Genomic DNA, 24,275 nt, shown 5'->3' with positions numbered 1-24,275 from the left:
TGATAGGAAACCCATTTACCCACTATACAAATAAGTTGTGAGCCCAATCCTAAGCCCAATCCATTAAGGAAATTTTGGGCACACACAGAAGCTTTGGGATATTATTATACCTTCTAGATCTGGGGTTTGATGATAAAGAGTGTGCCAAATATTGAAATTTTATCCCAAAAAAAAGTGAACTTCGAGGCTACTTCTTGGTCAGTCTTGAGAATGCTATCTAATTTCGTGTTTAAGGACTCTGGGGCCAAAAATACCTTAATGAAGTGGATTATATATAATGCAAATTCAACGGTTGTAGTATGTGGAATTAAACTTTTGGAGGCTAAGTTACTTTATCTAATTATCTTTGTCAACTTAACTATGACTAAGTGCAGACTTTGAATCAAACAAATCCATTGTTGAATAGATAAGATCTACACTACAAGAAAATAAATTCAATAAGACAAACTACTTGCATAAAAGATTAAATATTGGAAAGAAACTTGTATATACAGGCTAATTAAAATAAAAAAAAGAGAAATTATAAGAATAAACAAAAAGGATATGGATGTTTGATACTTGAGACTTGATGGTTGTTGGTGGTTGACATAAATCACGTGACATGCACATCTTGATCCTCTGGGACTCCTGTCTTGATACCTTGTAATTCTTTCCTTGATTTTTGAGACAGTTACTTATTGCGAGTCTAACTCCATTTTATTTATATTTCTGCTTCTTTATAGATGTTTGATCAGCCGATATATGGCTGCCACTCCATTTAGCACATGGTAATTATGTATTTGACTCATTTTAAACACATGGACAGGTGTTGTGCTCTCTTGTGCCACAGTAAAATTATAGAATACTCTTAGAGTCCGTTTAGTTGGAGGATGGAAACGTGAGATGATAGAAAATAAAAGGAGGAGGGAAAAGTGAGAGGATAGAAAAGTTTTTAGTTTTCCTCATTTGTGTTTGGTTGAGGATGGAAAAGTAGAGAAATGGAAAACTTTTTGATTTGGTTGAAAATAAGGTTTGTATAAATTTACCATCATGCCCCTCTTAAATAAAAAAGAAAGTAATACATTATACTTTTTAAAAAAAATTGTGTATAAATGAAAGTGGATATTTCAAAAAATAGCATAAGAAATCATTCAAAAGTCTTTTATTAAAAAAAATAATAACAATAAAAATTAAGAGAAAAAATAATAATAATAAGAAGAACCCACCACCTGACAAAAAAAAAAAGAAGAAGCCTTTTTTCTCACTTTTCACTCTAATTTTCACTCCAATTTGAAGAGATTGTATTTTGAAGGGGAGAAGAGAAAACTTGTGGGCCCCACTACTTTTCTCTCCCCCTCCCCCTCTCAACAGTGAAAAATGTCATTTTCTACCCTATTTTCCTCTTCCTATTTTCCATCTTTTCTATTTTCACCCCAACCAAACACACCCTTAGAGTACCACAAATGCATTCCCCTTCCCGTTGTAGGGAATTTTCACGAATTCCTAAACCTGTGAAAAACAAAAAATAGAGAAAACAGACGCCAAAGAAAAATAATCACTCGCACAAGACAGAATTTACGAGGTTCGGCAATTTGCCTACGTTCGCGGAGTTGCAGAGATTTCACTATTATCAAGGAAAAATACAAAGTGCGGCTACAGTTTTTTTTCTCTCACAAAAACCGACAACCAACAAACCCTAATAAAAAACAGCATTTTCTACATTCTGCGCACAGGATTCACAATGGGCTAGAAAACGGGCCAAAAAAAATTTCTTCTTTAATCACAATGTACCACGTAGCTATTTCTAAATTAACTATTTTATAAAGCAAAACAGTTAGAAGGGTGAGGTTTAGTGCAGAGTTGTTTTGTCTTTTGAAAATTGATCTGAATTCAGTTCAAAATATACTAGAAAAAAAAAAATCCATTCGTATATATGCCTGTTTACTAGCTTGGACACCTTAAAGCTTTAACGTCTATGTGAGTGAATTTAGTTCAGCCTTTTCTGTAACTGTTGAGGAAAATTCTCATTGAAATCTCAAGAAAAAGACTTATCTTAGATTACAACCTACGGATTATTGATCAACATGATTCATGTATAAACAAAGTGAATAATGTCATCAATCAAAAAAATGAAGACTGTTGACCAAGCACATTCAACTGAGCAAGTACCCTGGCAGCCAGAGATTTCATTTGACTATTTTTCCTCTGAGCTATTTCTACCAATGGCATTTGTGCTGAAGTTCCATATTTTAGCTTGAACTCCACCAGCCGAAAAATTCTTTCTAAAGCAGTAAGGGATTTCTCCTGCAATTTTTCAGAAGGTGAACTCAATAATTTTATAATTGGAACAATGGCATTTGCTTCAGCTAGCACTTTACTGCCACTCTGCAATCTTTCATCATCTATCAATGTCAACAGTGCATCTAAGGAAGCCTCACAGGGTCCGAGATCAGGCTCCCCAAGCATCCTCACAAGAGGTTCCAGAGCGTTGGCCTGTAATATGCAAAATGAAGACTCAACTGTACAGATTCCTAAGTGTACAGGACAACCAATTTCAGGTGCAGCCAAGCAACACTGGAAAATCCCACGCTTCTTCATTGGCTTGCTTAAGCTAACTGAACTTTCTGAAAATTGCTTAAGTGAAATGGCTGCATTTTGTTTCATCAAAGCAGTTCCAGAAACCAGCAAATGTACCAGCACAGGGATAAGGCCAGCTTCAGCTACTATCTTCTGCCATTCCTTATTTGTTGAGACAGTGAAACGGCCAAGAGCTCCAACAGCATTCTCTATTACCTGCCTCTTGTGTAAGGCATTTTTATTTCCATCAGTGAGACACACAAATATGGTTTGAACTGCCTCAGCATCTATAAGCCACTGATTGAGCTGTGGATCCTTAGGAAGTTTAGAGACAATACCCATTGCAGCAGCAATCTCTTCTAGATCATTGGAAGTTTTGATTATCCTGAGCAATGTCTCAATGCATCTCTGACCCACATGCTCCAAAAAGGTGTTTTTATCTCCATCTTCTATCAAGCAATGGAACAGCTTTACAGCATTTTCCCGTACAGTATGGTTATCAACCTCACATAACTGAACCAATACTTGAACTGCAGAGAGCTGGGAATTATAGACATGCCAGTTAGTGGTTGCTTCCAACAAATCACTTTCGTTAGAAATTCTAAACTCAATCAAGAAGGATAAGCATGATTTCATCTGAGATGGTAAACTGTAAAAATTCTTTGACTAATAGAAGGGATCGCCAAATAAGTGGGGAGACACAAGAGAAATCAACTTATATGTAAAATAAAATTTTAGTTCAACAAAAAAAAAATGTGAATATCATGTTTAGGCTGTTTTTGCTGTAATCCTTTTTAGTTTCCCAATAGGATCCTAGGAGTTTAATGATTACCTGCCTCAACTTCATCCTGATGTCAGAACCATTAGGAGAATGGCACAGTGCTTGAAAGGTATGGAGAATGCTTCTTTGTATGTCTGGTCCTGTTAATGATATAAGTGAAAAGAGCTTAAAAATATCTTCCTGAGATTCTAGCAACAAAACCTTCTCCCAATCAGCTTCTTGGAGAGTGGTTGATACTGCGAGGTGCATGATTGTGGCAGCTACCTGCTCACGTAGAGTTGGTGATGATAAACTATGACGATACAGAAGTTCAAATAGTGGCCCAACTGCACCTTCTTTGATCATCTGGAGGCCATTTTGTGGTAAGTCTGAGAGTTGCAGAAGAGCTTTAACAGCCACTTCCTTCATCTCTAATTCACCATGTGAAAGCATTTGAAGAAGGGGCCTCAATGCCCCATCTTTAACCATGGACAGTTTATAGTGATCAGTCAATTCAATTTCTGAAAAAGTTTTAGCCATGATCAATCTAACATTCTGAGGTCCTGCATCAAGGCAGTCATCAAATCATAACTTAGTAGTAACAAATTTAAGACTTTCCTACACTATACAAGTTAAGCCAGCTGTCACAAGTTGTGGACCAATATCCAACCTCGTAGACATTTGCATATGCTAGACTCAAAGTCCAAATAAAAGCTTCATACAATTACCACATGAATATATTGTCATAATCTCAAGAATTCACTTCAAGTGTGGAAGTATTCTATATTGAACTTCAGAAAGGATAACCCACATGTAGGGACATTTTGCCAAAACAAATAGGAAACATCAACTGTGGACACAATTTTCCTGCCTTCACTGTCTTTAGCCTGCATTTTAATTTGTGTCTCTTGTCTTAATCTCTTAAGGACCTTTTGCGCATTTCTTTTAAGTTTATATGATGTTTTCCACAGGCTTAGAGTAAAATAAATAAATAAAGACCCATTTAAGAATATATTCTTTCATATTTGCATTTCTTGCTCATACAAGTCACTTCATAGAGTTAATTGAAGAAAAGGGTTCCAGATGATGAGATAGAATGAGTCCAAAGTTCAGTAATAAGAAATGTTCCTAAGTCAGTGATCTTGCTCCTCAAAGGCACAATGTTAAATGTATTAGGGCCCAAGCTTATTGTAAAGCCCAAGGCTTTGAAAATCTATACTTGCAGGTCAAACAATCTAGTCCAATTAGGATTAGAATAGGATTAGGCTAGGTTTTTCTATAAATACCCTTTGATGTACAATATTAATGAATTTTACACTCTTTTCACATGGAATCATACTTTGGGTCTCCTTGTGTTGCCTCCAGAAAAGTCTACAGTTGATTGTAAATGAGTTTAGAAGATCAAAACTTGGTCTGATAGTATAGTGGACATGCAGCCTCCTTCTGGCTATAATCACCAACCGCACACTGTTTGTCACTTTCACATAGTCCTTTGTGGCCTCAAACAAGCCCCCCCATCCTGGTTTGCCAAATTTAGTGCTATAAATTAACAGCCCAGCTTCTCAGTCTTAATGACTCTGCCTTCTTTCTTCATCTCACGAATACGAGAGTTAGTCAATTGCTATTGCATGCCGATGACATTGTTATTATTGGAGATGACCTTGTAGGGATTGAGGAACTAAATCGATCACTCAGCCACCACTTCAAAATGAAGGATTTGGGCACTCTCAGCTACTTCTTGATCTGAAGGTCACTTCCTTTGATGACTTGACAGCTATTATCTCTCTCCAACAAAACATGCCTCTGTCCTCATCTCTCATGCAAGTCTCACTAATTGCAAACTTACTAAGGTGTCTCTTGACTCCAATATCAAGCTTCATGCCACAAATGATGAGTCTCTTCGTGGTGCTACTCTCTACAAGCAATTAGTTAGTAGTCTTGTGTACTTAACTGTTACTTGTCCTGATATTTCTCATGCTATACACATCCTCAGTCAATTTATATATGCTCTACGCCCTGTTCACTTCAGTATTGTCCTCTACATTTCGCACTATCTCAAGGACACACTTTCATGGACTTTTCTTCCCTTCTACCAATTATTCCGTATTGCAAGCCTATTCTGATGGTGATTGGGCATGTGATTCCATTCATAGTTGTTCCACCATTGGATATTGCTTTTTGCAAGATGATGCATTGATTTCTTGGCTAAGTAAAATGCAACTTCTTGTTGCTAGAGCTCTAGTATTGAGGCTGAAAACCATGCTCTTACAGACACAACTGCTGAGCTCATTGGTTGCACTTTCTTCTCTCAAGGAAAAGGGAGTCTTTGTTAATACTTCTATTTATTTTGATAATCAGAGTGCTATTCACTCACAATGATGTCTTCCCTGAATAGAAAAAACATATTAAGATCGATTGTTGCTTCATCCATCATCATCATCTCCTTCACAACCTTCTCCAACTCTAATCTGTCTCTTCTAATGAATAACATGCCGACATTTTCACTAAGTCCCTTGCTCCTAGTTGCTTTTTTGCGTGCTTCTCCCCAAACTCAAGCTAGTCTCAGATTTGCCACCTTGAGTTTGAGGGGGGATGCTAGTTGTATTAGGGCCCAAACTAGTTGCATGACAAGTAACCTAGTACGACTAGGATTAAAATGAGGTTAGTCTGGGTTTTTCTATAAATACCCTTTGATATATAGTTTTATAGTGTGAATATCACTGAAGGTTGCTCTCTTTTTGCACAAAAGATTATCGGAATAATACTAATGTTAAAAATTAAACTAGATATAATTAGCATGTTTTCTAAAAAACTAATTTCCATGACTCCCAAAGTAATAAATTCTGGTCAAATTTTATTATTTCAACCATACACCAAAAGATCTAACATCCTGACTTTCCAGCATACCTGAAGAAAGAAGATGTAGCAAAGGTTTAAAATAATTTGCTTTGGCCATCTGTATAACATTCTGATGAAGGAAAGACAAATTCTCCAGAAGCTCTTGGGCATCTTTGGCAGCTTGAATTTCATCACCACTTAACATGGTCACCAGGAGAAGTATGCAGCCGTGAACTGATCCAATTGAATCTCGTACCACATTACTTCTGGACAGTTCAAGTAACAGCTGCAATGCTAACTTGCCTTCATCAATTTGGCGTGCTAGTGAGCGAACAATGGATTCAAGTGCATTATCCACTTTCGAGATTCTTTCCTGCCAAAAAGCAGGATTCATTTAATATTTAACTGTCCCTTCCATCACCAACTGATAAAAATAAGGTCGGTTTATATCCATAAGTAAAAAAGCTATGTACAGTAATCACGCATTTTGAATTCTTAAAACAAAGCATAAAAAAGAAATCACGCATATCTACTTCATCACCAGATAAAGTACTATAGCATGAAGATTAGATTAACCGTTTAGCCTCTTAAAAAAAAATTATAAAAAAAAAGGGGGTTTGAGGTACCTTATTGTCATCACTGTCCTTTGCAAGCATAAATAAGATGAACAGAGCATGCTTTCTTATTTCACGATTTTTTGCACTGAGAAGTCCAACTAGAACTGGAATGTAGTCCTCCATTGTCATCCATTCTCGATGCAACTCTCTTTCTGTACATATATCCTGCAGTTTGCTTAATGATTGAAGCATTTCTGTTTCTTCACTTGACTGGAGTTTGGGCTTAATAGAGACAATGTTAATGATGTTATTCCTTTCCTTCCATTCTTCAATTGATTCTCGAAGAGTTTTGTTGGGCCGGATAACTGAAGTGTTCAAGGGAACCATGGTCAAGGGACAAAGATTGTTCCCTTCAGCAAAGCACTTCTCTATGGCACTCCTTTCGAATGTCCGACCTGAGGTAGTTTCCACAGGGTCAACCATAACAGCCTGAGTGATGGGGCAATAAAAAGACTGGAGAGGTTCCAATGGTTGCCTACCTAAAGCATTTCGCTTTTCAAAATATTTCTTTTTTTTTTCATCAAGAGATGTTGTGGCATCAGCCTTTTCAAGCAATGTAATGATCTGTTCCATTTGTACATCTTCTGCCAAGTCTTTTCTCAGTGTCGCATCTTCAACTTCCCTTTTGAATTCTTCAAATTCTTTCTTCAATTCAGACTGTTCTGGGGATATCCCAATAGCCTCAGCAATATGAACTAACAATTGATTTGCACGTGACCGATCAAAATCTCTCCCTTGTATCCCTAACTCAATCTTTTTTACAACTACATCCTCCGCTGCAGTTACCCAATACAGTGCATCTAGCATATCCTTAGAGAGCTTGATAACCTGGTTTTTAATATCCAATGAAACATCCAAAGATGTCAAAGGAATGAGGCTTAGCGCCCTACCAATCTCTTTAGTACTGCCCTCTAAAAGCTTAACAATCTTCCGGCAAGTGATTAGGATATAAATCTTGTTTCTGTGACGGCATTCAAGTGCTAGATGCTTAGCAACTTTAATCTCTCGGTTGATAGTTTGCAGAGCATTTTCTAAGCTCTCGGAATGGTCTACATTCAGCTCCAATAACTCTTTTAAGATCTCCAAATATGTCGAGAATTTCTTGAAATTTTCCTTCTGAATGACAACATCCTTGGCTGCATTTACTGTATCAGATATTGCCAGGACAGTCTGGGAGAATAAGTCAGATGCTGGAATTGGTGTGGTTCTAATAATCACTCCTGTTGCCATCTTATTACTCAGGAAATTCTATAAACAATTGCCAACAGCTCCATCAACCACATCCCAACCATGAAAGACAGATGCCTGCCCAAATTAGTAGGAAAACAATTAGAAACACCCACTTAAACTCTGGTTATAGTTCCTATAAGTATTTTCTATTTAGAAAATAAATTCGTTGATGTATTAATTCTCAATGACCTACAGATTTTAATGATCATGTATTAAACAGATGAGACTTATCCATATTTAGTTGCTGAGAAATAGTGAAGAAAATAGAAGAAAACAAAATATTGAATTTGAAACAAATGTCTTATGTCAATTAGGGAGGTAGTGTCAGAGACTATGAATTTCAATAAAATAGCATGACAAAAAAGAATACATATGGTTGGCCCTAATAAATATGTTGAGCAGCCATAGCTGACCCAAAGGTTTTGGGACTATGACTTATGGTTGTTGTTGAACCCCATGTCTTATATCAAAAAGAAAAAGAAAAAAAAAAATACCCACACATTTTTCAATTTCTTTTCTTTTCCTACCTTTTCTCAGCAACTAAACATGTCATTTGGGAACCAACAACAGCAAAAGTAAATTCAAATGGTGTGGTCTAAATTTCATAAGCGTGATAAGGGTAAGAAACAATGAAGCCTGCTGAAATATACTCTCTATTAGGACAAAGAGAAAATGCAGCAAAACAAGAGAAAAAGAAAAAAAGACCATATCCTAAACTTTTCACTTTTAAGGACCCAATTTTTATGGCATACTCAAAGCTGAGATTTTCATTGTTTAGAAACCAAAACAACATACAAACATAAATTCCAATATTACATTTTCTTTTGTTTTTTACTCGTTTTTAATTTACTCAGCAACAAAACATAGAGAGATACTATCTATCTACCACATTAACACATAATTAAATCCAAATAATGCAAATTAAAGAGAGAGAGAGAGACTGACCTGAGATACAAGTTACAAGTCAATGGGTCTATTAATTTTGGTAAGTATTTCCAGGAAAATGAGCAAACAAAAACTTTCCCAGAAAAGAGGGTTGTCAAGGAGCTTAATTATCTTCAAAAACCAGAGCTGCTTCTCTCTCTCTCTCTCTCAGACACAAGTCACACAACTGACAACTCAAATACAAAGACTATCCCTTTCGAGAAAGTTAAAGAAAAATGTTATTTACGTTCGAAATATAATACTTTTCTTTCCTCAGAAAAGTGTCAATCAGTCACGTGGAAATAGAATACATAATAAAAAAAAATACAGTAGCTGATCGAAGACAAAGTCAAAGTGTTTCTTACCTTGTACTGTTATTACAGTGTTCCATGTTCACAGCCAATGAAATGATGCCACGTCAGTTCTGCAGAAAATTTTTCTGCATTAGTGTCCACGTGGCTGAGTTTGGGACGCGGGTGTAAAAATGTATGTTAGAGTGACGGGGTACTGAGTTTGAACTCGAAGTGGAAAGGACGTTTAAGGTGAGAATTGGCGCCTTTATAACGGCAAAATACAAGTGGAAGTTCCTAACTAAATTCATGGGTCCGGCCTAAGGTCATAAATCAATAATTCATTTTTAAAAGGTTTATAAATTTTTTATTTTTTTATAAAATGGTATATTATTGTATAATCTAAAGGCAGATGTTAGTAATATCCATATATTATATACCATTTCCTTGCGTACATGTTTTATTTGATTTTTGATTTAGTGCAAAATTTAATTACTGTATAACTTAAATTGTTTTTTAAGTTTTAATCTTAAAATTTAGCTATATGATTTTATTTAATTAAAAATATATTTTCATCCAATGAGAAAAAAGCCACATGATTGAATTTTAAAAGGGAAAATAAAAAAATAACACAATATCTAAGTATTGTACTTAAGTTTTGTCATTTAATTTATAATCTTTACGATATTAGTAATTTTACCAAAATCTTTCTCTTTTTTTTTTTTAAAGACAAAAATCTACTTTTTTTTTTTTCTATTTAAGTTAAATTCTTTATTTTCACATATATCAAATTTTCTATTTTGAACCTTATATTTTTCTTTATCACAATTACCAACGGTCCAAGACCCCAAAAAAAAAAATAGTGATTTCGAGAATAAGGAAGCATTGTAGCAAAATCCTAAAATAGGGTAAAGATAAGTAATCTGATATGAGTTGTTTTATTGGGTGTTTTTTAAATTTGCTTCCTTATTTTCTCCTCTACCTACCCTATTTTAAGAAATTTGATATCAGTGCTAAGTGCTAAATCCTAATTCCTAAATACATTATAGTGTTTTAAAAATATATATAAATATTTAATTTATATAAAAATATATTCATTTTAATATTAGAATATGTATAAACTTTTTTTTTTTCAATTAAACTATATGACCCAAATCCCCACTAATCCAAAAAAATTCAACATTGTCTCTTGGATGATCACAATTAGTTTTAAAGTGAATTGACGAGAGCCACCAATGTCCTAGATAGTGTAAGTGTTGAAGCTAGTCCACAATGTAATTACAATATGCTATTAACTCCATAATTCAAACAATTTTCCTCTTAAACCCTCAAGCATTTTGTGCATGAGGAAGTATCAATTCAGTTACAAGGTTCTCATGTTCTAGTACTAAACATTTATTAGGATTGTGTTTATATATAGGATTGTATCAAAAAAAGAAGTATGGAACTATATATTCTACCATTTAAAAAATAAATAAAATGTGCTAAAATTCTAATTGATGATTTAAATAAAGAGTATAATTTAAATTTATTAATGGTTATTAATAAACATTTATTATGATTTTTTTATATGGAACTATATATTCTAGTATTAAATATTTATTATGTTTGTTGTAGGTGCACAATTGCACCTGGACCCAAAGACAATCACGGGCTCAGGCCCAATGAGCCTTAAACAATAAAATTTGTAGAGTGTAGGCTTGAAACCTAGGTTAGAAGTAATGGGAGTTCGATAACAGGCTTTTATAAACAAATACAGGTAAATAACGAACAATAATTGCAATGGATCTCCTCAGACTCGAGCCGAGGACTACTTCTTTAGTATTTCTCTTTCTTCCTTAAAGATTACCATTTCTCCATTTCTTTCTTAGCTACCGCCCCCCTTTTATACTTCCTTCCCTGATACTTTTTGAACAGTGACTAGAAGTTTCCACCTCATTGTTCAGGGGTCACCTCCCCATTAATGCGGCCAGGGAGGTAGGTGCAGAGCCTTTAATGCGGAGGTGGCAGCCTTTACTCTTGATATTTTCTTTAATACTGGTGCATCTAGAAGATTCAGGATATCTCCCTTTATCCATTAGTCTTTCCAGAGTTGTGCTTTGACCTTTATAATGAAATCTTGAGTTCTCTTGGATCTGTCCGAGGTGAAACTCTCCCTCGGCTGTATCCTCGGACCCTCGACGTATGGGTCAAATCATAGAGTTTAATCCTGGAGCAGGTCGGCCCTCCATGTTACAGCCCAATGGCCCATATGCTCACTTGGGTCCTTTTACTCCCCACATTTGTGTTTGTAAATGAAATTATATATTATACTATTTAAATAAAATATGACTTACTAAGATTCTATAGGAATGTTTAAATATAGAATAGGAATGTTTAAATATAGAATAGAGTTTAAATTCAGTTAAAAATTTTTTTTGAAATAATGATTTGTAAAACAATAAGGTTTCAAACAATCTAGCGAATATCAAATTTTTTTTTTTTTTTTGGTAATTGGTAACACATTGTTTGTAAGATCTATAGAGTAAAACTGGTTGTATCCTTAATGTACATCACTCTATGATAGATTTTTCAAGTGGACCAAGTCCTTGCTGGCACCATGACACAATTTTAAACGAGGGACTTTGACCAAGAGCTTGCATTGGTGAAGAAGAAAAGGGTGAACCCACCTATCCTTAAAAAGAGTATAGATTCAGTGTCAATGGTCGTAGACAAGTCTCCTGGTAAGCTTAGCACAGCATTTTGGAGATTTCGTTGTTTCAGCAGATCCAAAGATAAGCACATGGTAGATACAAGAGTTTGACTCTAAATCTACACTTTTTGGAGATCATCTAGAAATATTCCACTCCAATACAAAATAGGGAGACTCATTCCAAGGTTACTTGTTCTACTTCCTTATATAATGGTCAATAATTTTGGTTGAAAAAAATTGCAAAGAGTAGAAATAAAACTTGAATGATCTGCAAATGACGAAATTTTGGATTTGCATGTGGGGGACAAAGGAAAACACCAAAAGCTTACAGTCAATTAACTACGACTAACGTTGTATAAATATTTTATAGCTCGGTCCAAAAGCAAATACGGAGCTTAGTATATTAGAATTACAATTGTACTTAAAACTAGCAAGTTTTTATGCATCCTCTTTTATTTATACGTACGGACCTATACTTGTTTCCACTTCATTATTAGTTTCCACTCAGTTTCGTACATTGAAATTTGCAATCATTCATCAAATCCAGATTTAGATTTAGGTTCAGTTTATTAGTATTTTATGTCTCTTGAAATTAAGTGTAATGTCAAAGCTGTTTCGTTACATTGCTTCAAAATCTAGCCACCATCTCTTAATTAGTCTCTGAAAGCAACCATTAAAATGCAAACATTAGGACTCAACAACAAGTCTACTTAATTTATTTAGACCAACTGAAAGGAATAAGGAGTATGGCAACAAAGTGATTAAGAGGTGAGGTTTTTTCCTCTTTTTTTTTTTGTTTTTTTGTTTTTAAGGTAATGAAGCTATGCTCTTGTTTTATAATTAAAGAAAGATGATGATAACAACAACAACAATAATAATAATTGTAAGTGCAATGAACTGATAGAGAAAATAAAATCATTTTGAAGTAGTCAACAAATAGCGTGTTTAGACAAGTTATTACCAATGAAAATATTTTAAACTCAGAATCATATAAATTCATAGGTATATATATATATACAGATTCAATACGTACCCTACTTATGGTTTTGGAGAGAGTTTGATGTGAAACTAGTGTATCTTCTCTCCGGCTACAAATATGGAGGATATAGACAACACTTGCTGCGACAATTTCTTGTTTGAACATCTCTGCAAATCTAAAAACATATGTAAATGAAAGAAAATAGAGGGACTTTAGAGGGTACAGTGATGATCAAGCATATGTAATACACCATTTCAAAAGAAGAACAAAGCAAGGAAAGCATACAAGAGTGATATTGATTCGGCTCATCTCATATAGTCATAGCTTTTCTTATGTGATGAGAAAGAAGAGCCAAATTAATCAATATCACGCACGTCTACTTCCCCAGATATGGCTTCTTACAACTTCGATGATGATCTCCTTCAATGCATAGCTAGGAGAGTTTGGACTTTGGAGGCTCAATAAATAAGACTGAAGAGGGGTTTGAGACTTTGAATCTTTAAACTTTGGTGGTTGCTAAAAATTAACAAGAAGCAATAATATGGGCACTGTACATTCCGAACTTCTAAAGAAAAATGGAAAACATTATAATGATGAGAATATACGAATCCCACTATAGCTGTCTTTTTCTTTTTCTTTTTGGTTTCCCACATTGTATCTTTAAGACTGTCAACCAGAGACTAATTACTGTTTGCGCCGAGTAGGCCCACGAAGAGGTAAAACGCTGGTCTAGGAAATTCTTTCAAAGTGCAGATAGCAGGAATCGAACTAGGGAGCACACCCAGTCGAGTCTAGTACAAGCACCTTGAGACCGAGAACCCAACCAACTCGGCCAACCCCTAGGTTTTTATAGCTGTCTTTTTCACTGTTTAGGAAACCTGCGTATTGGTGGAATCATTCTCGCATGTGAAATTGTACGAATTGCATGCTTCACTACCAAAAATAGTGTAAGAATGAAAATGTTATGGCTAGCAACTGTAAAAAATGCACAGATAATGGGGGTACTGGATCATTGAGCCCAACCACTGTTGATACATTCAGCAAAAAAAAAAAAAAAAACCATTGTTGATTGTTGCAATAATAACATCATGCATTTTAATTTTATATTTCAAACATGTGGGTTTCAATCAATTTCCTAGTGAATTATCTTCTAGGAATACATTAAATTGCTGGAAAGATCTAGAAAAGGAGAAAATTAAAAATATATAGTTGCAATAATAACATCATGCATGTTTGCACCATTGTTAGTCTATTAAGTAGATCCACCCAATTAAAGCATAAACTTTTACCAAAGCATAACAAATACTTCGTGTGTCCTTTCCTTTTTATAAGCATGCAAAAGTGCAGTGTATTGTGTTCATTGCATTTAAAAGTTCCCTATATTGTTAGCCAAAAAGAAAAAAAGTGCATTGTGTTCGTTTGTATATTTTGTGCATTGGCAACACTGCTTGAACTTATGAATTTTTTTTTTCACAAATTTGATCTTTTTGTCATCATTTCATTTACCTTAACTAATTTTATCTTTCAATTTTAGTTTAGATGCTTTAATTTGACTTTAGAAATAATATTACTATTTTTTAAAAATGATCATTTTGTATACCATATATTTATTAATTTAACATAGAAATATAAAATTCACCCCCCAAACAAAATATCCTGGCTACGCTCTTGCATCCATTTTAATTTTATATTTCAATCATATGGATTTCAATCAATTTCCTAGTGAAATATCTTCTAGGAATCCATTAAATTTCAAACATATGGATTTCAATCAATTTTTTAGTGAATTATCTTCTAGGAATCCATTAAATTGCTAGAAAGATCATGAAAAGGAGACAATTAATTATATGGGAATCTTGCAGGTTATTTATTTATTTTTTATTTTTGAGATATAACTACCTTCTGCTTTTTATTTTTTTTCCCTACAATGTTCTGGAAACCATATAAATATTGAAATAAGCAAGGTGTATTGAGAAGTTTGACAAAAATATATATTCCACAATCGAAAGAGGTGCCCTTTTGTGCATTTTAATTTTGTTGCCACATATTCTGCCAAAAAAATTTGTTTCTACCCAAGAAATTAAGAAAGAAAGAAAGACAAAGACAAAGGATAGAATGGCATTACTTTTATGGAAAATGCTGCGATCATCGTGACTGACTAATTGAACTTTTATTTGTCAATATTAGAGGCAGCAAGGTTCTCTTGGAACTTGGGTGCAAAACATGCAATCATAAGATTTTTTTTTTTAAATTTTAATTAAGCTCTACAAAGCAAGAAAAGACAAATAAATAATAGGATCAATATTACAGATAGTATTGTGATTCACAAACTAATATATATGTGTGTGTTTATTATACATTTATTAATTACTTCACGCACCACAAAACATGCAAGTTCTACTACGTACACCTAATAAAATGAAAAGCATTCTAAGGGTTCTACTACTTGTGGCATGAGAAATATTACAGATAGAACAGGACTAATCCTATGGAATGAGAAATAGACAACTACTTGTGTATTGTATAGGCCACGTTTCTCATGTTTTTTTTATTTTTTCCTTTTTTTTTGGCTGACCAAATAGAACTTTTCTCTCTACAGTCTTTCTACTCTAGCTGAAGGGAATGTAGCTAATTTCTCGAAGGAAAATAATATAAAGATATAGGGAAATCTAATCAACTGGACCTATATATAGGACAACATAATCTTCTTTACCCTACCTATACGTCCCATGAATACTAAAAGGGCCCCTTCTTTTGGTTTCTTGACTACCTAAAAGTGAACAATTGACCGAGAGTAGCGTCTCCATCACGCTATGCAGACCAAACAGTGTTTTAAACTCTGGGTTTAACCCTGTTAGCCACATTTATTGGTGAGACTCGAACCCATGCCTTTATGGTGCAGAATCCAATCTTATACCACCTTAACATGGACTATTTATATTATCATTAATTATAAATAATAATTTGATATGTTATGAACTTGTTTACAAACTTATATAAATCTTATGGGTTTTAATTGGCTTAATTGATAAAGTCTCATTATACGCTTTATTTAATTAAGTTTCATACTCACGAACTTGTTCACAAACACATTTTTATATTTGAGATTGGCTTGTTTAATAATTAAGCCTAACTTTAGGCTTAAGTTTGGCTCATTTCTTAAATGAACAAATATTAAATAAAAAAAAATGTCAAAGCCTAAACTTGATTTGTTTGTAACGCTAGCCAAAAAGCAGAAACCAATTCGGATTTCGGAGCCTTGTGTATGACATAAAATTACAATGCCTTATGTCACATCTCGGGTCCATATCATTCATAATTATTTTTTATATTACTAAGATATATGGAACTCAACTGTCTTTTAGCTAAAACTCTTAGAAATCTTGGTAGACGATCCACTTGCACTAGTATCATACATGATATGAATTATTTTTACTTAAAAAAAAAGAATTTGTAAACCCTATGTTGTTTTCTGCTTTTTCAATTTTTTTTAATAAAAAAAAATCTTTTCATTTAATTGGTGCTGTTGTTGCTGTAAATTGTAATTTCTGACTTGGAAGATTTTAGTTAATTGCTTTGATAAATTTGTCATTAATGATAAATCAAATTCTAACTTAAACTAGAACAGATTCCCATAAGGGAGATGCTAGCTTTGTCAATTTTTATCTCCAGCAAAAGTTATATAGTTTACCCGCATCAATATGTTAAATGGTTAAGTATATGCGCATATACTTAGAGAAATATGGCTATTCACAAATCAGTTATAGGTATGCACATGTAATAGAGGCTGAAGTATGGATTGAGAAGGTGACAATGTTTTTGGCAAGTTGTCTTAAACCTGATGTAACACTAGCTAGCTCATTAATAAAATCTTGCGTCATTAGATTAAAAAAAAACAATCCTATTAGCGAGTGCTCTTGGGTATTTGTTAATAAACAATTTTAGGAAAATTTTTATACCAATTTTATGGAAAATATAAAAAGTTGTCAACAAATCAGTTTTTTTTTTTTTCCCATAAAAATGTTTCTAAAAATATTTTATAAACTAGTACCCTTAAGGCACCCATTTTTTCAAAAGAGAGAGAGAGAGAGAGAGAGAGAGAGAGAGAGAAGAGAAGATTTTAGAGGTAGTTTATTTTTGCTAATTATAGAGGTAGTTAATTATGAAATGTTTACTTTTTGGCAGTAATCCCTTTCAATTTGTCTTCATCAAAAATATATATATTACTTGCCGTCCATATATAAAAAATAGCATCCTTTAAAAGTATATCCAAATTCACAGTTGTTATTCATGACTATGACTCAAGTAAAAGTAGAACCAACATGACTTTGTCTAAAGAATCTACATTACACAGTTGTTATTCATGACTTTGTCTAAAGAATCTACATTACACACTACTACTATAAAGTGTAGATTCTGTGTGTTTTGACAGATAGTATGTTGACGGAAGATTTACCTAGAAAATGATTTTTTTTTAGAAGGCTCTATTTATTTATGAACCCATGGAAGCTGAAAAATATTCACCATGTTTACTCTGAACCATTTATCTTTTCCAATAATTTTTATCAAATTCATACCTGAATTATTTTTTAAATCTAGTAGTCAGTGCATATGAACCCCATGTAAAAGTTTGGTTTGGATTATCTTTCTTTAGAATTCTTGGTGAATCCTAACAATATTATTTAGCATGCTCTTATATTTTGCAAACATTAAAGGAAAAACACCCATGGGTCTCACCTCTAAAGGAATATGGAATCTCTTTGAAAGTATCCGCGTTCTTAGAATTAGGGATTTAATTTAATGTCCCTTTAAGTCTTTAACTAACAAAAACAAAACTTTTCTCATCTCATGCAACCTCTAGGATAAACATCATCTCCATTTGAAATGAACCCATTTGATGATTTAGATTAAATATTGCAAATCTAAAAGTATATCCAATATGATGTCAGTTAAAATTTAAATGATATAATTTTTTTATATACAAAATAAAAATTATACTCTAGCCTAATCTAAATGTATATGTTCTTATATTTTGCAAACATTAAAAGGAAAACACCCATGGGTCTCACCTCTATAGGAATACGGAGTCCCTTGAAAAGTATCGACGACTGTAAACAAACCAAGCCGTTCATGAATAACTCGAGCTCAACTCGATAAAAAGCTCGTTCATGTTCGTTTGTTTACAAATAAGTCAAGCTTAAGCCCTAGTTTTAGGCTTGTTTAATAAACAAGCCGAGCTCAAGCAAAAAAAAATTGTTTGTAAATAAGCTCGTGAACAATAAGGCTCGATACAAAACATGCCGAGCTTAATCTTGTTTATAGCTTGATATATGTTTACTAAATAAACTTATTATTATGACATTACACATATATTTTGGAATGTTAATTTATAACTTGTTTATTCATAAATGTTTTAGAATGTTAATTTATTTAGATTTGTGAAGATTATAGTTGTACGAATGACAAATGTGGATGTAAAAATTGTATTTTGAACAGTTACTTAAGCTATAGACAATAAATGATGATGGATGGATTTAATTATGTAAAATTGTAATGTGAACAAATTCTAATCACGAGTATTAGAAGCATGATAAAATGAGTATATTATATATATATCTGTGTGTGTGTGTGTGTGTGTGTGTGTATTTGTTTGCTTGATTTTTGGTGATATAAGCATTTGATGATGCAATTTTTTTGGATTCCAAGCTAAAAAACTTGACTTGAGCTCGAGTTTGAGTTTGATATTAAGCTCGAGCTTGGCTTGACTAATTAATCAAGTCAAGCCAAGCTGAACTCAAACTTTTTGGCATTCTCATAAGCTCAAGTACAAACATTGTTTTTAGGCTTGTCTCAAGTACAAACTTTTTGAGTTTGATATATATATATATATATATATATATATACACATATACATCGTTTTTGGCATTCTCACAAGCTCAAGTACAAACTTTTTGAGTTTGATATATATATATATATATATATATATATATATATATATAAGCTTGAGACAAGCCTAAACCAAGTTTGAGTATTTGATTTTTATTGATGAGTCAAACTCAAACACACACTACTCGGCAAAACTTGGCTTGTTTATAGCCCTAATCGACGTTCTTAGAATTAGGAAGTTAATTTAATGTCCCTTTTAAGTCTTTAACTAACAAAAATTAAACTTTTCTCATCTCATGCAACCACTAGGATAAACATCATCTCCATTTGAAATAGACCCATTCGATGATTTAGATTAAATATTACAGATGTAAAAGTATATCTAGTATGATGTCATTTAAAATTTAAATGATATATTTTTTTTTATACAAGATAGAAATTCTACTATAACCTAATCTAAGTGTATATGTATATAAAACTCATTTCTGAAAACTTGAATCCCGGCTCTTAATCCCCCACACTCTACATCCCACAGGCACTTGTAATTTAAATGATATATACGTTGCGTTTGGATACACGTTGCGTTTATTGCGTCTGGTGTTTCCTGCGTTTCACCTTTTTTTTTTTTTAGCTGCAGCACGAGTTTCAGGGGGACAAACGGCTACTATTCATGAACAGTAGCCGTATATTTCTGACTTTTAGCCACTTTTCTTCCATAAACAGTGCATTCGTGCACTGTTCACGAACCCACAAACTTCATTTTCAGCCACTTTTTATTAAAAATGGATCCCACAATACTATTCACACATTTAAAAATTATTTTGCTATAGTGTTTTCAGTTTCAGCAATAAGTTCTATCCAAACGGACCCATATTTTAATATATACCTTGTTGGGCCCAAGAAATAGAATCACAATAGTGAAATGGATTATCTTCATTCAAGTGAAACACTCTCTTCTAATAATTAATTTCATTTAAATTTTTTTTTTTGTTCAAGTTGATATCTTAGTGGTAATGGCATCATTTGTGGTGCCTCATTTTTGTTGTTTGAACCCATCTTTCCTTCCTCCACCTATTTATAATTGATGTTTTAAAATAAAATTATAATATTGAGGCTGTAATTATATATATATATATATATGTTATTAAGGTAACTCAATTTTATTCATATAAATAAACTAAATATGGGATTTCACATCCTGAGAATCTTACTATTAAAATTTTTTACTAAATTTTTAATTCAACCATCCCTTCTCAAGACTAGGTTGGCCCAAACTTGGGGTAGGCCATGTCAATATTGTTCTTTTATAAGGACTGGAAACTAAGTTAATTGGTCCAAATAAATTTTTCTTATTAGTGGGCCTTGTTCAAGTCCAGAAAACTCCACTCTTCTTTTACATTACACTGATCCACATAATATTTCCTCATTAAAAAATTAAAAAAAATTCACTGTAAACCAAAATTGTTCCAAGCAGACTTCTTTGGGAAATTTATAGACACGTGGTTTTAACTGCTCACTACAAAGTACAAACGCTACACGTGTAATAGAAAGAAACTGTAATAAATAACTATTTTTAGAAACTGTTCCACAAAGAAAGCATATCATCAAAAAGAAAGAACTCTTAGATATCTATCTTTGCTGACACACACACACGAACTTGATTCATAGAATAGATATGGAGAGTTTACCAGTGGAAATCTGTCTTAAGATTTTCTGTTTTTTGGATCACCAGAACCTTGCAATTGCACAACAAGGTTAGTAACTTCAAAGAATTTCTCTCTCTTAAACCAAGATTTTGGCTTTTTCTATTTTTATTTTCTTGTGTTGATTTCTGAGTTTGGGATCAGATCTGAACTGGGTTCTGAGAATTCAACCTGAAATGTTATCTTGTCTGTTAGATATATATATATATATATATGTGTGTGTGTGTGTATTTTTTTTAATTGATGATATATGAAGTGGGTTTGTTGAATCCACATTGTTTATTAGTGGAATTGCTAACTGTCAATGGGTGTGTGATGTATGTTCGATTTACCTTTTTGATTGAGTGATAAGGATAGATCAGAGTCTGAGAGTAGAGAGCTGGTGGTTGTTAATTGTGGTATTAGTGTTGATTGGATCATGTTCATGACTGATTGAGCTTTTGCAAGTTCTAAATTATGCTTGTGATCAATCATCAATGACGATTTGGAAATAGAAACTTAGAAAGTTTGAAAACCTGATTGTGAACACGGTTATACAGATCTCAAATAGAGGAATTGTTCTAGTTCCAGTTACAGATTTTGAGTAGCCAACTTTCCATAAGGAAAGTTTTTAAATTTAAGTGAAAAAAAAACTGTTATTTTATTTTCCAAAAAAGAACAATTGATAGCAGGAACAATGGCATGGACAATGACAGTAATGGTGGCAGACTGGCAGTGGTGACATTGTGGTGTTGATGGGGACAACAGTATGAAGAGTGATGACAGTGCATGGTATAGTAATGTTGGTAAAATTTGTAAACAACACTTTATCCTAAGGAATTTGCACTTAGGATTTGGATGCTTGAAAGTATCAAGTTAAAAAATTCACAGAATTTTTTAATCAAGTTATGTGTTAACCAAACAAGGGGAATTTAGATTGGGAATATCTAAATTACAACCTAGAGTAAATTTTCATCTGAAAAATCCTCATACAATATGCCGCAATACGCAAAACACTCAATGTTTTCATTGGCATTTTCCTATTGTATTCATAGGATTACAACATATTGTGTGAAAATTACATTCTTATTTATTTTGTTTAAAGGAAAATATCTTATTAACAGATTCATCTTAATTCAGATTTTTCTATGATTATGTTTGGTGTTTTTGTTCTCTTAGCCATCCATTTTCCCTTTAATTGGCATGGTGAACAAAATAGAAAAAATTATTTTCCACAACATTATGTGCTTAGCCTAAGTTAAGACATATCACCCACTGCATAATGCTGGATTTCTGCCTTGAAATCCTTTGGTTAGTGATGATAAAGTAGGAAACATGAAGAAAAACAAACATAAATGTGGTTAAAATTGATATAACTGATGTTTGTTGGTCTCCAGAACAATGATTTGATTGGACTGTAATAATTCTATAATTTATAACTTCCAGCTTTAAGTGTTGGTTTTCATTGCCTTTTCGTTTTTCTGATTCACAGCTTGAGTTTCTATTTTTTATAAACATGGGATTTTGCTGCTGTAAAGTATGCAGGAAGTGGAAGGGCTTGGCCTCAGACAACAATCTATGGTCTAACCTATTTAGGGAAAGATGGGGAGGAGATCATGCCATGTTCTATGCTCCTGTTGGTTCAAAATCGTGGAAAGATGTGTATGAGGTTCAAGATCGTTGTCATCGAGTTGGATTGTAAGTTCATAGCCCTAGTTAGTATGATTAAGTTTTTACAAATTCATCACCCCTCATTCTTCACCTTCTCTTTTCCACATCCCCCCCCCCCCCCCCCCCGCCTCTTCTTCCCCCTCTCTTCACCTTTCCCACATGCTCACATGCATCTGAAGCTTACATTCTTCACCTTTCCCACATTGCCTGCTCTCCTTCATAAGGAGAGTTAGGGTCCAAATCCCTCCTCCCCCACTTGTATCAATTGAACTATAAAAAATTTTAAAAGCTTGCATTTGATGTTGGTTTGTTAGCATTGCATTTGATGACACTGGAGAGATTAAAAAGTTAAAAATTAAAGTGTTTTCTGCTTTGTGAAATTCTTATGATTGAAATTGCTGATGGTCCTCTCTTTATTTAGAGGTAGTTAGATCATGCAAAGTGCAAACCCATTGTAAATTGGTTGTTTGAAGGGAAGATGCATTTTAAAAGACAGAGTAATTATCATAGTAGTTTGATCTTTTTCTGTTTTGTGCTATCTTCTTTGATCTATCTCAAGGTTCAGTCAGATTGAGTATGTCTGACTTGGAGCTTGAGTTACAGTAAAATCAAAAGTCATTAATATGACAATTCTGGCTCTAATTCTTGGGCGCACTCGTATGATAATGCTTGTATATGTTACCAGAGGCCTGAAGATAATAAGAGAAGGTGGTGACTACTATCTTGTTCACCAAGGTGAAATCCAACGCTATCTGGGTTCAAGGAGGCAAAGGAAAGGTGCAATTAGTTGTACTCTAGATTCACAAAGAGGTTTCAATGGTGAAGGATCACAAGAAGAGGGATCCTGTAGAGGGATCTTGGACAAAATACTTTTCTTCATAGGGGATTTGGAAGTTGCCTCTACTGATGCAAAACGTGGTCGGGTGCTATAAATGGATTTCAAATCTGAACCTCAAAAAATTGATGTAAAGTCTCTGTATGTATGCATTACTGTGGAACCTGTTCAGTGTGATTTTTGAAAAAACCAGCTTGGTGGTAGTGTAAAATTCTTGTTGTATTGATTTTTATTTTAACATCTTATATATAAAACTCCAAATGAGATGTTTTTTTTGTCTGAATCATATACATAGACTACTTTACAAGAAGTTCATGCTGATGTCAAATTGGTATAAATAAAAAAAATGTCACATTGTCCTAATACACATGTGAGTGAAGTCTCACATTATATAATAATGAGAAGAGTGAGTAGTTAATATAACATAGTTAAGCTCACACTCATTGGCTTAAGCTTTCGGGTTGAGTGGTGTTCATATATGTTATATTAACTACTTAATTATAATATCTTCAATGTTCTCTCCCGAATAAGGGACTTGGATTGAGTTTAGTGTCCAATTACATTGGACCCATAAAGATCACCGAACCTAGGCCTTACCTCCTAACAAGTGGTATTAGAGCTTGGTTGATTAGTTGGTGGTTTGTGTGAATTAAAGATGGATGAGACATCTAGAACCATGATTGAACTGGTGGCTCCTAGTGGAATTTGATCCAAGTGTGAATAAGTATGGCTTAAGTTATGGATGTGATGATTCTTTTGTCTAAGAAAAGTTTGCTTTGATTAAGGTGGAGCTAATCCTAGAAGAAGAAGACGTCTTGATGGAATATGAGTTAAGGCGGAGATTGTTGGAAAATTGCCTCAAATTCCAATGAGATTTTCTTTAGCCGTAAGCACATACAAGGAAGATAATTTGAGGGGTTTTTTCTCTTGAGAGATGTTTTTGGGTGTTACAACCATAGGAAGTGGTTGTATTCAAAGTGGGCGAAGATCTAAGGTGAGTTCACATAAATTTCTAAAGAGATGAATTATTATATTTGGTGTGGATTTAAAGTTACACATAAACTTAAGAGAATATTATAATTGATTTAATAATAGTAAAATTATTCAGAATTTGTAAGAATATTATAATTAATTTAATAATAGTGAAATTATTCAGAATTTGTCCCCTCAGACCACTCACAATGTTGCCCTCATATATAATATAAGAGTATAAGACAAGCTTATAATCCCTATATATGCAAGGGTGAAATACATACATACATATACATATATACATACACACACACACACACACACACATAATGTCTCTACCAAA

At 33.4% G+C, this 24,275-nt stretch overlaps 2 protein-coding genes across 2 annotated transcripts; one reads left to right on the top strand and one right to left on the bottom strand.

The window, feature by feature from the left end:
- Positions 1-1,977: 1,977 nt before the first annotated feature.
- Positions 1,978-9,153, bottom strand: LOC142621191 (U-box domain-containing protein 44-like). The gene is made up of 5 exons (XM_075794508.1): positions 8,947-9,153; positions 6,781-8,076; positions 6,224-6,527; positions 3,389-3,879; positions 1,978-3,096 (listed from the first exon to the last, which is right to left on the bottom strand). The coding sequence occupies exons 2-5, from the start codon at positions 7,999-8,001 to the stop codon at positions 2,101-2,103; spliced, it is 3,012 nt and encodes a 1,003-aa protein (XP_075650623.1). The 5' UTR covers positions 8,002-8,076; positions 8,947-9,153; the 3' UTR covers positions 1,978-2,100.
- An 11,169-nt stretch (positions 9,154-20,322) lies between these two features.
- LOC142618905 (F-box/WD repeat-containing protein pof10-like) lies at positions 20,323-23,243 on the top strand. The gene is made up of 3 exons (XM_075791963.1): positions 20,323-20,526; positions 21,993-22,152; positions 22,811-23,243. The coding sequence occupies exons 1-3, from the start codon at positions 20,448-20,450 to the stop codon at positions 23,055-23,057; spliced, it is 486 nt and encodes a 161-aa protein (XP_075648078.1). The 5' UTR covers positions 20,323-20,447; the 3' UTR covers positions 23,058-23,243.
- Positions 23,244-24,275: the final 1,032 nt, after the last annotated feature.

The sequence above is a fragment of the Castanea sativa genome, chromosome 12 (assembly GCF_040712315.1).
Source record: "Castanea sativa cultivar Marrone di Chiusa Pesio chromosome 12, ASM4071231v1".
NCBI lineage: Eukaryota > Viridiplantae > Streptophyta > Magnoliopsida > Fagales > Fagaceae > Castanea > Castanea sativa.
This window is presented reverse-complemented; position numbering and strand designations above follow the sequence as displayed.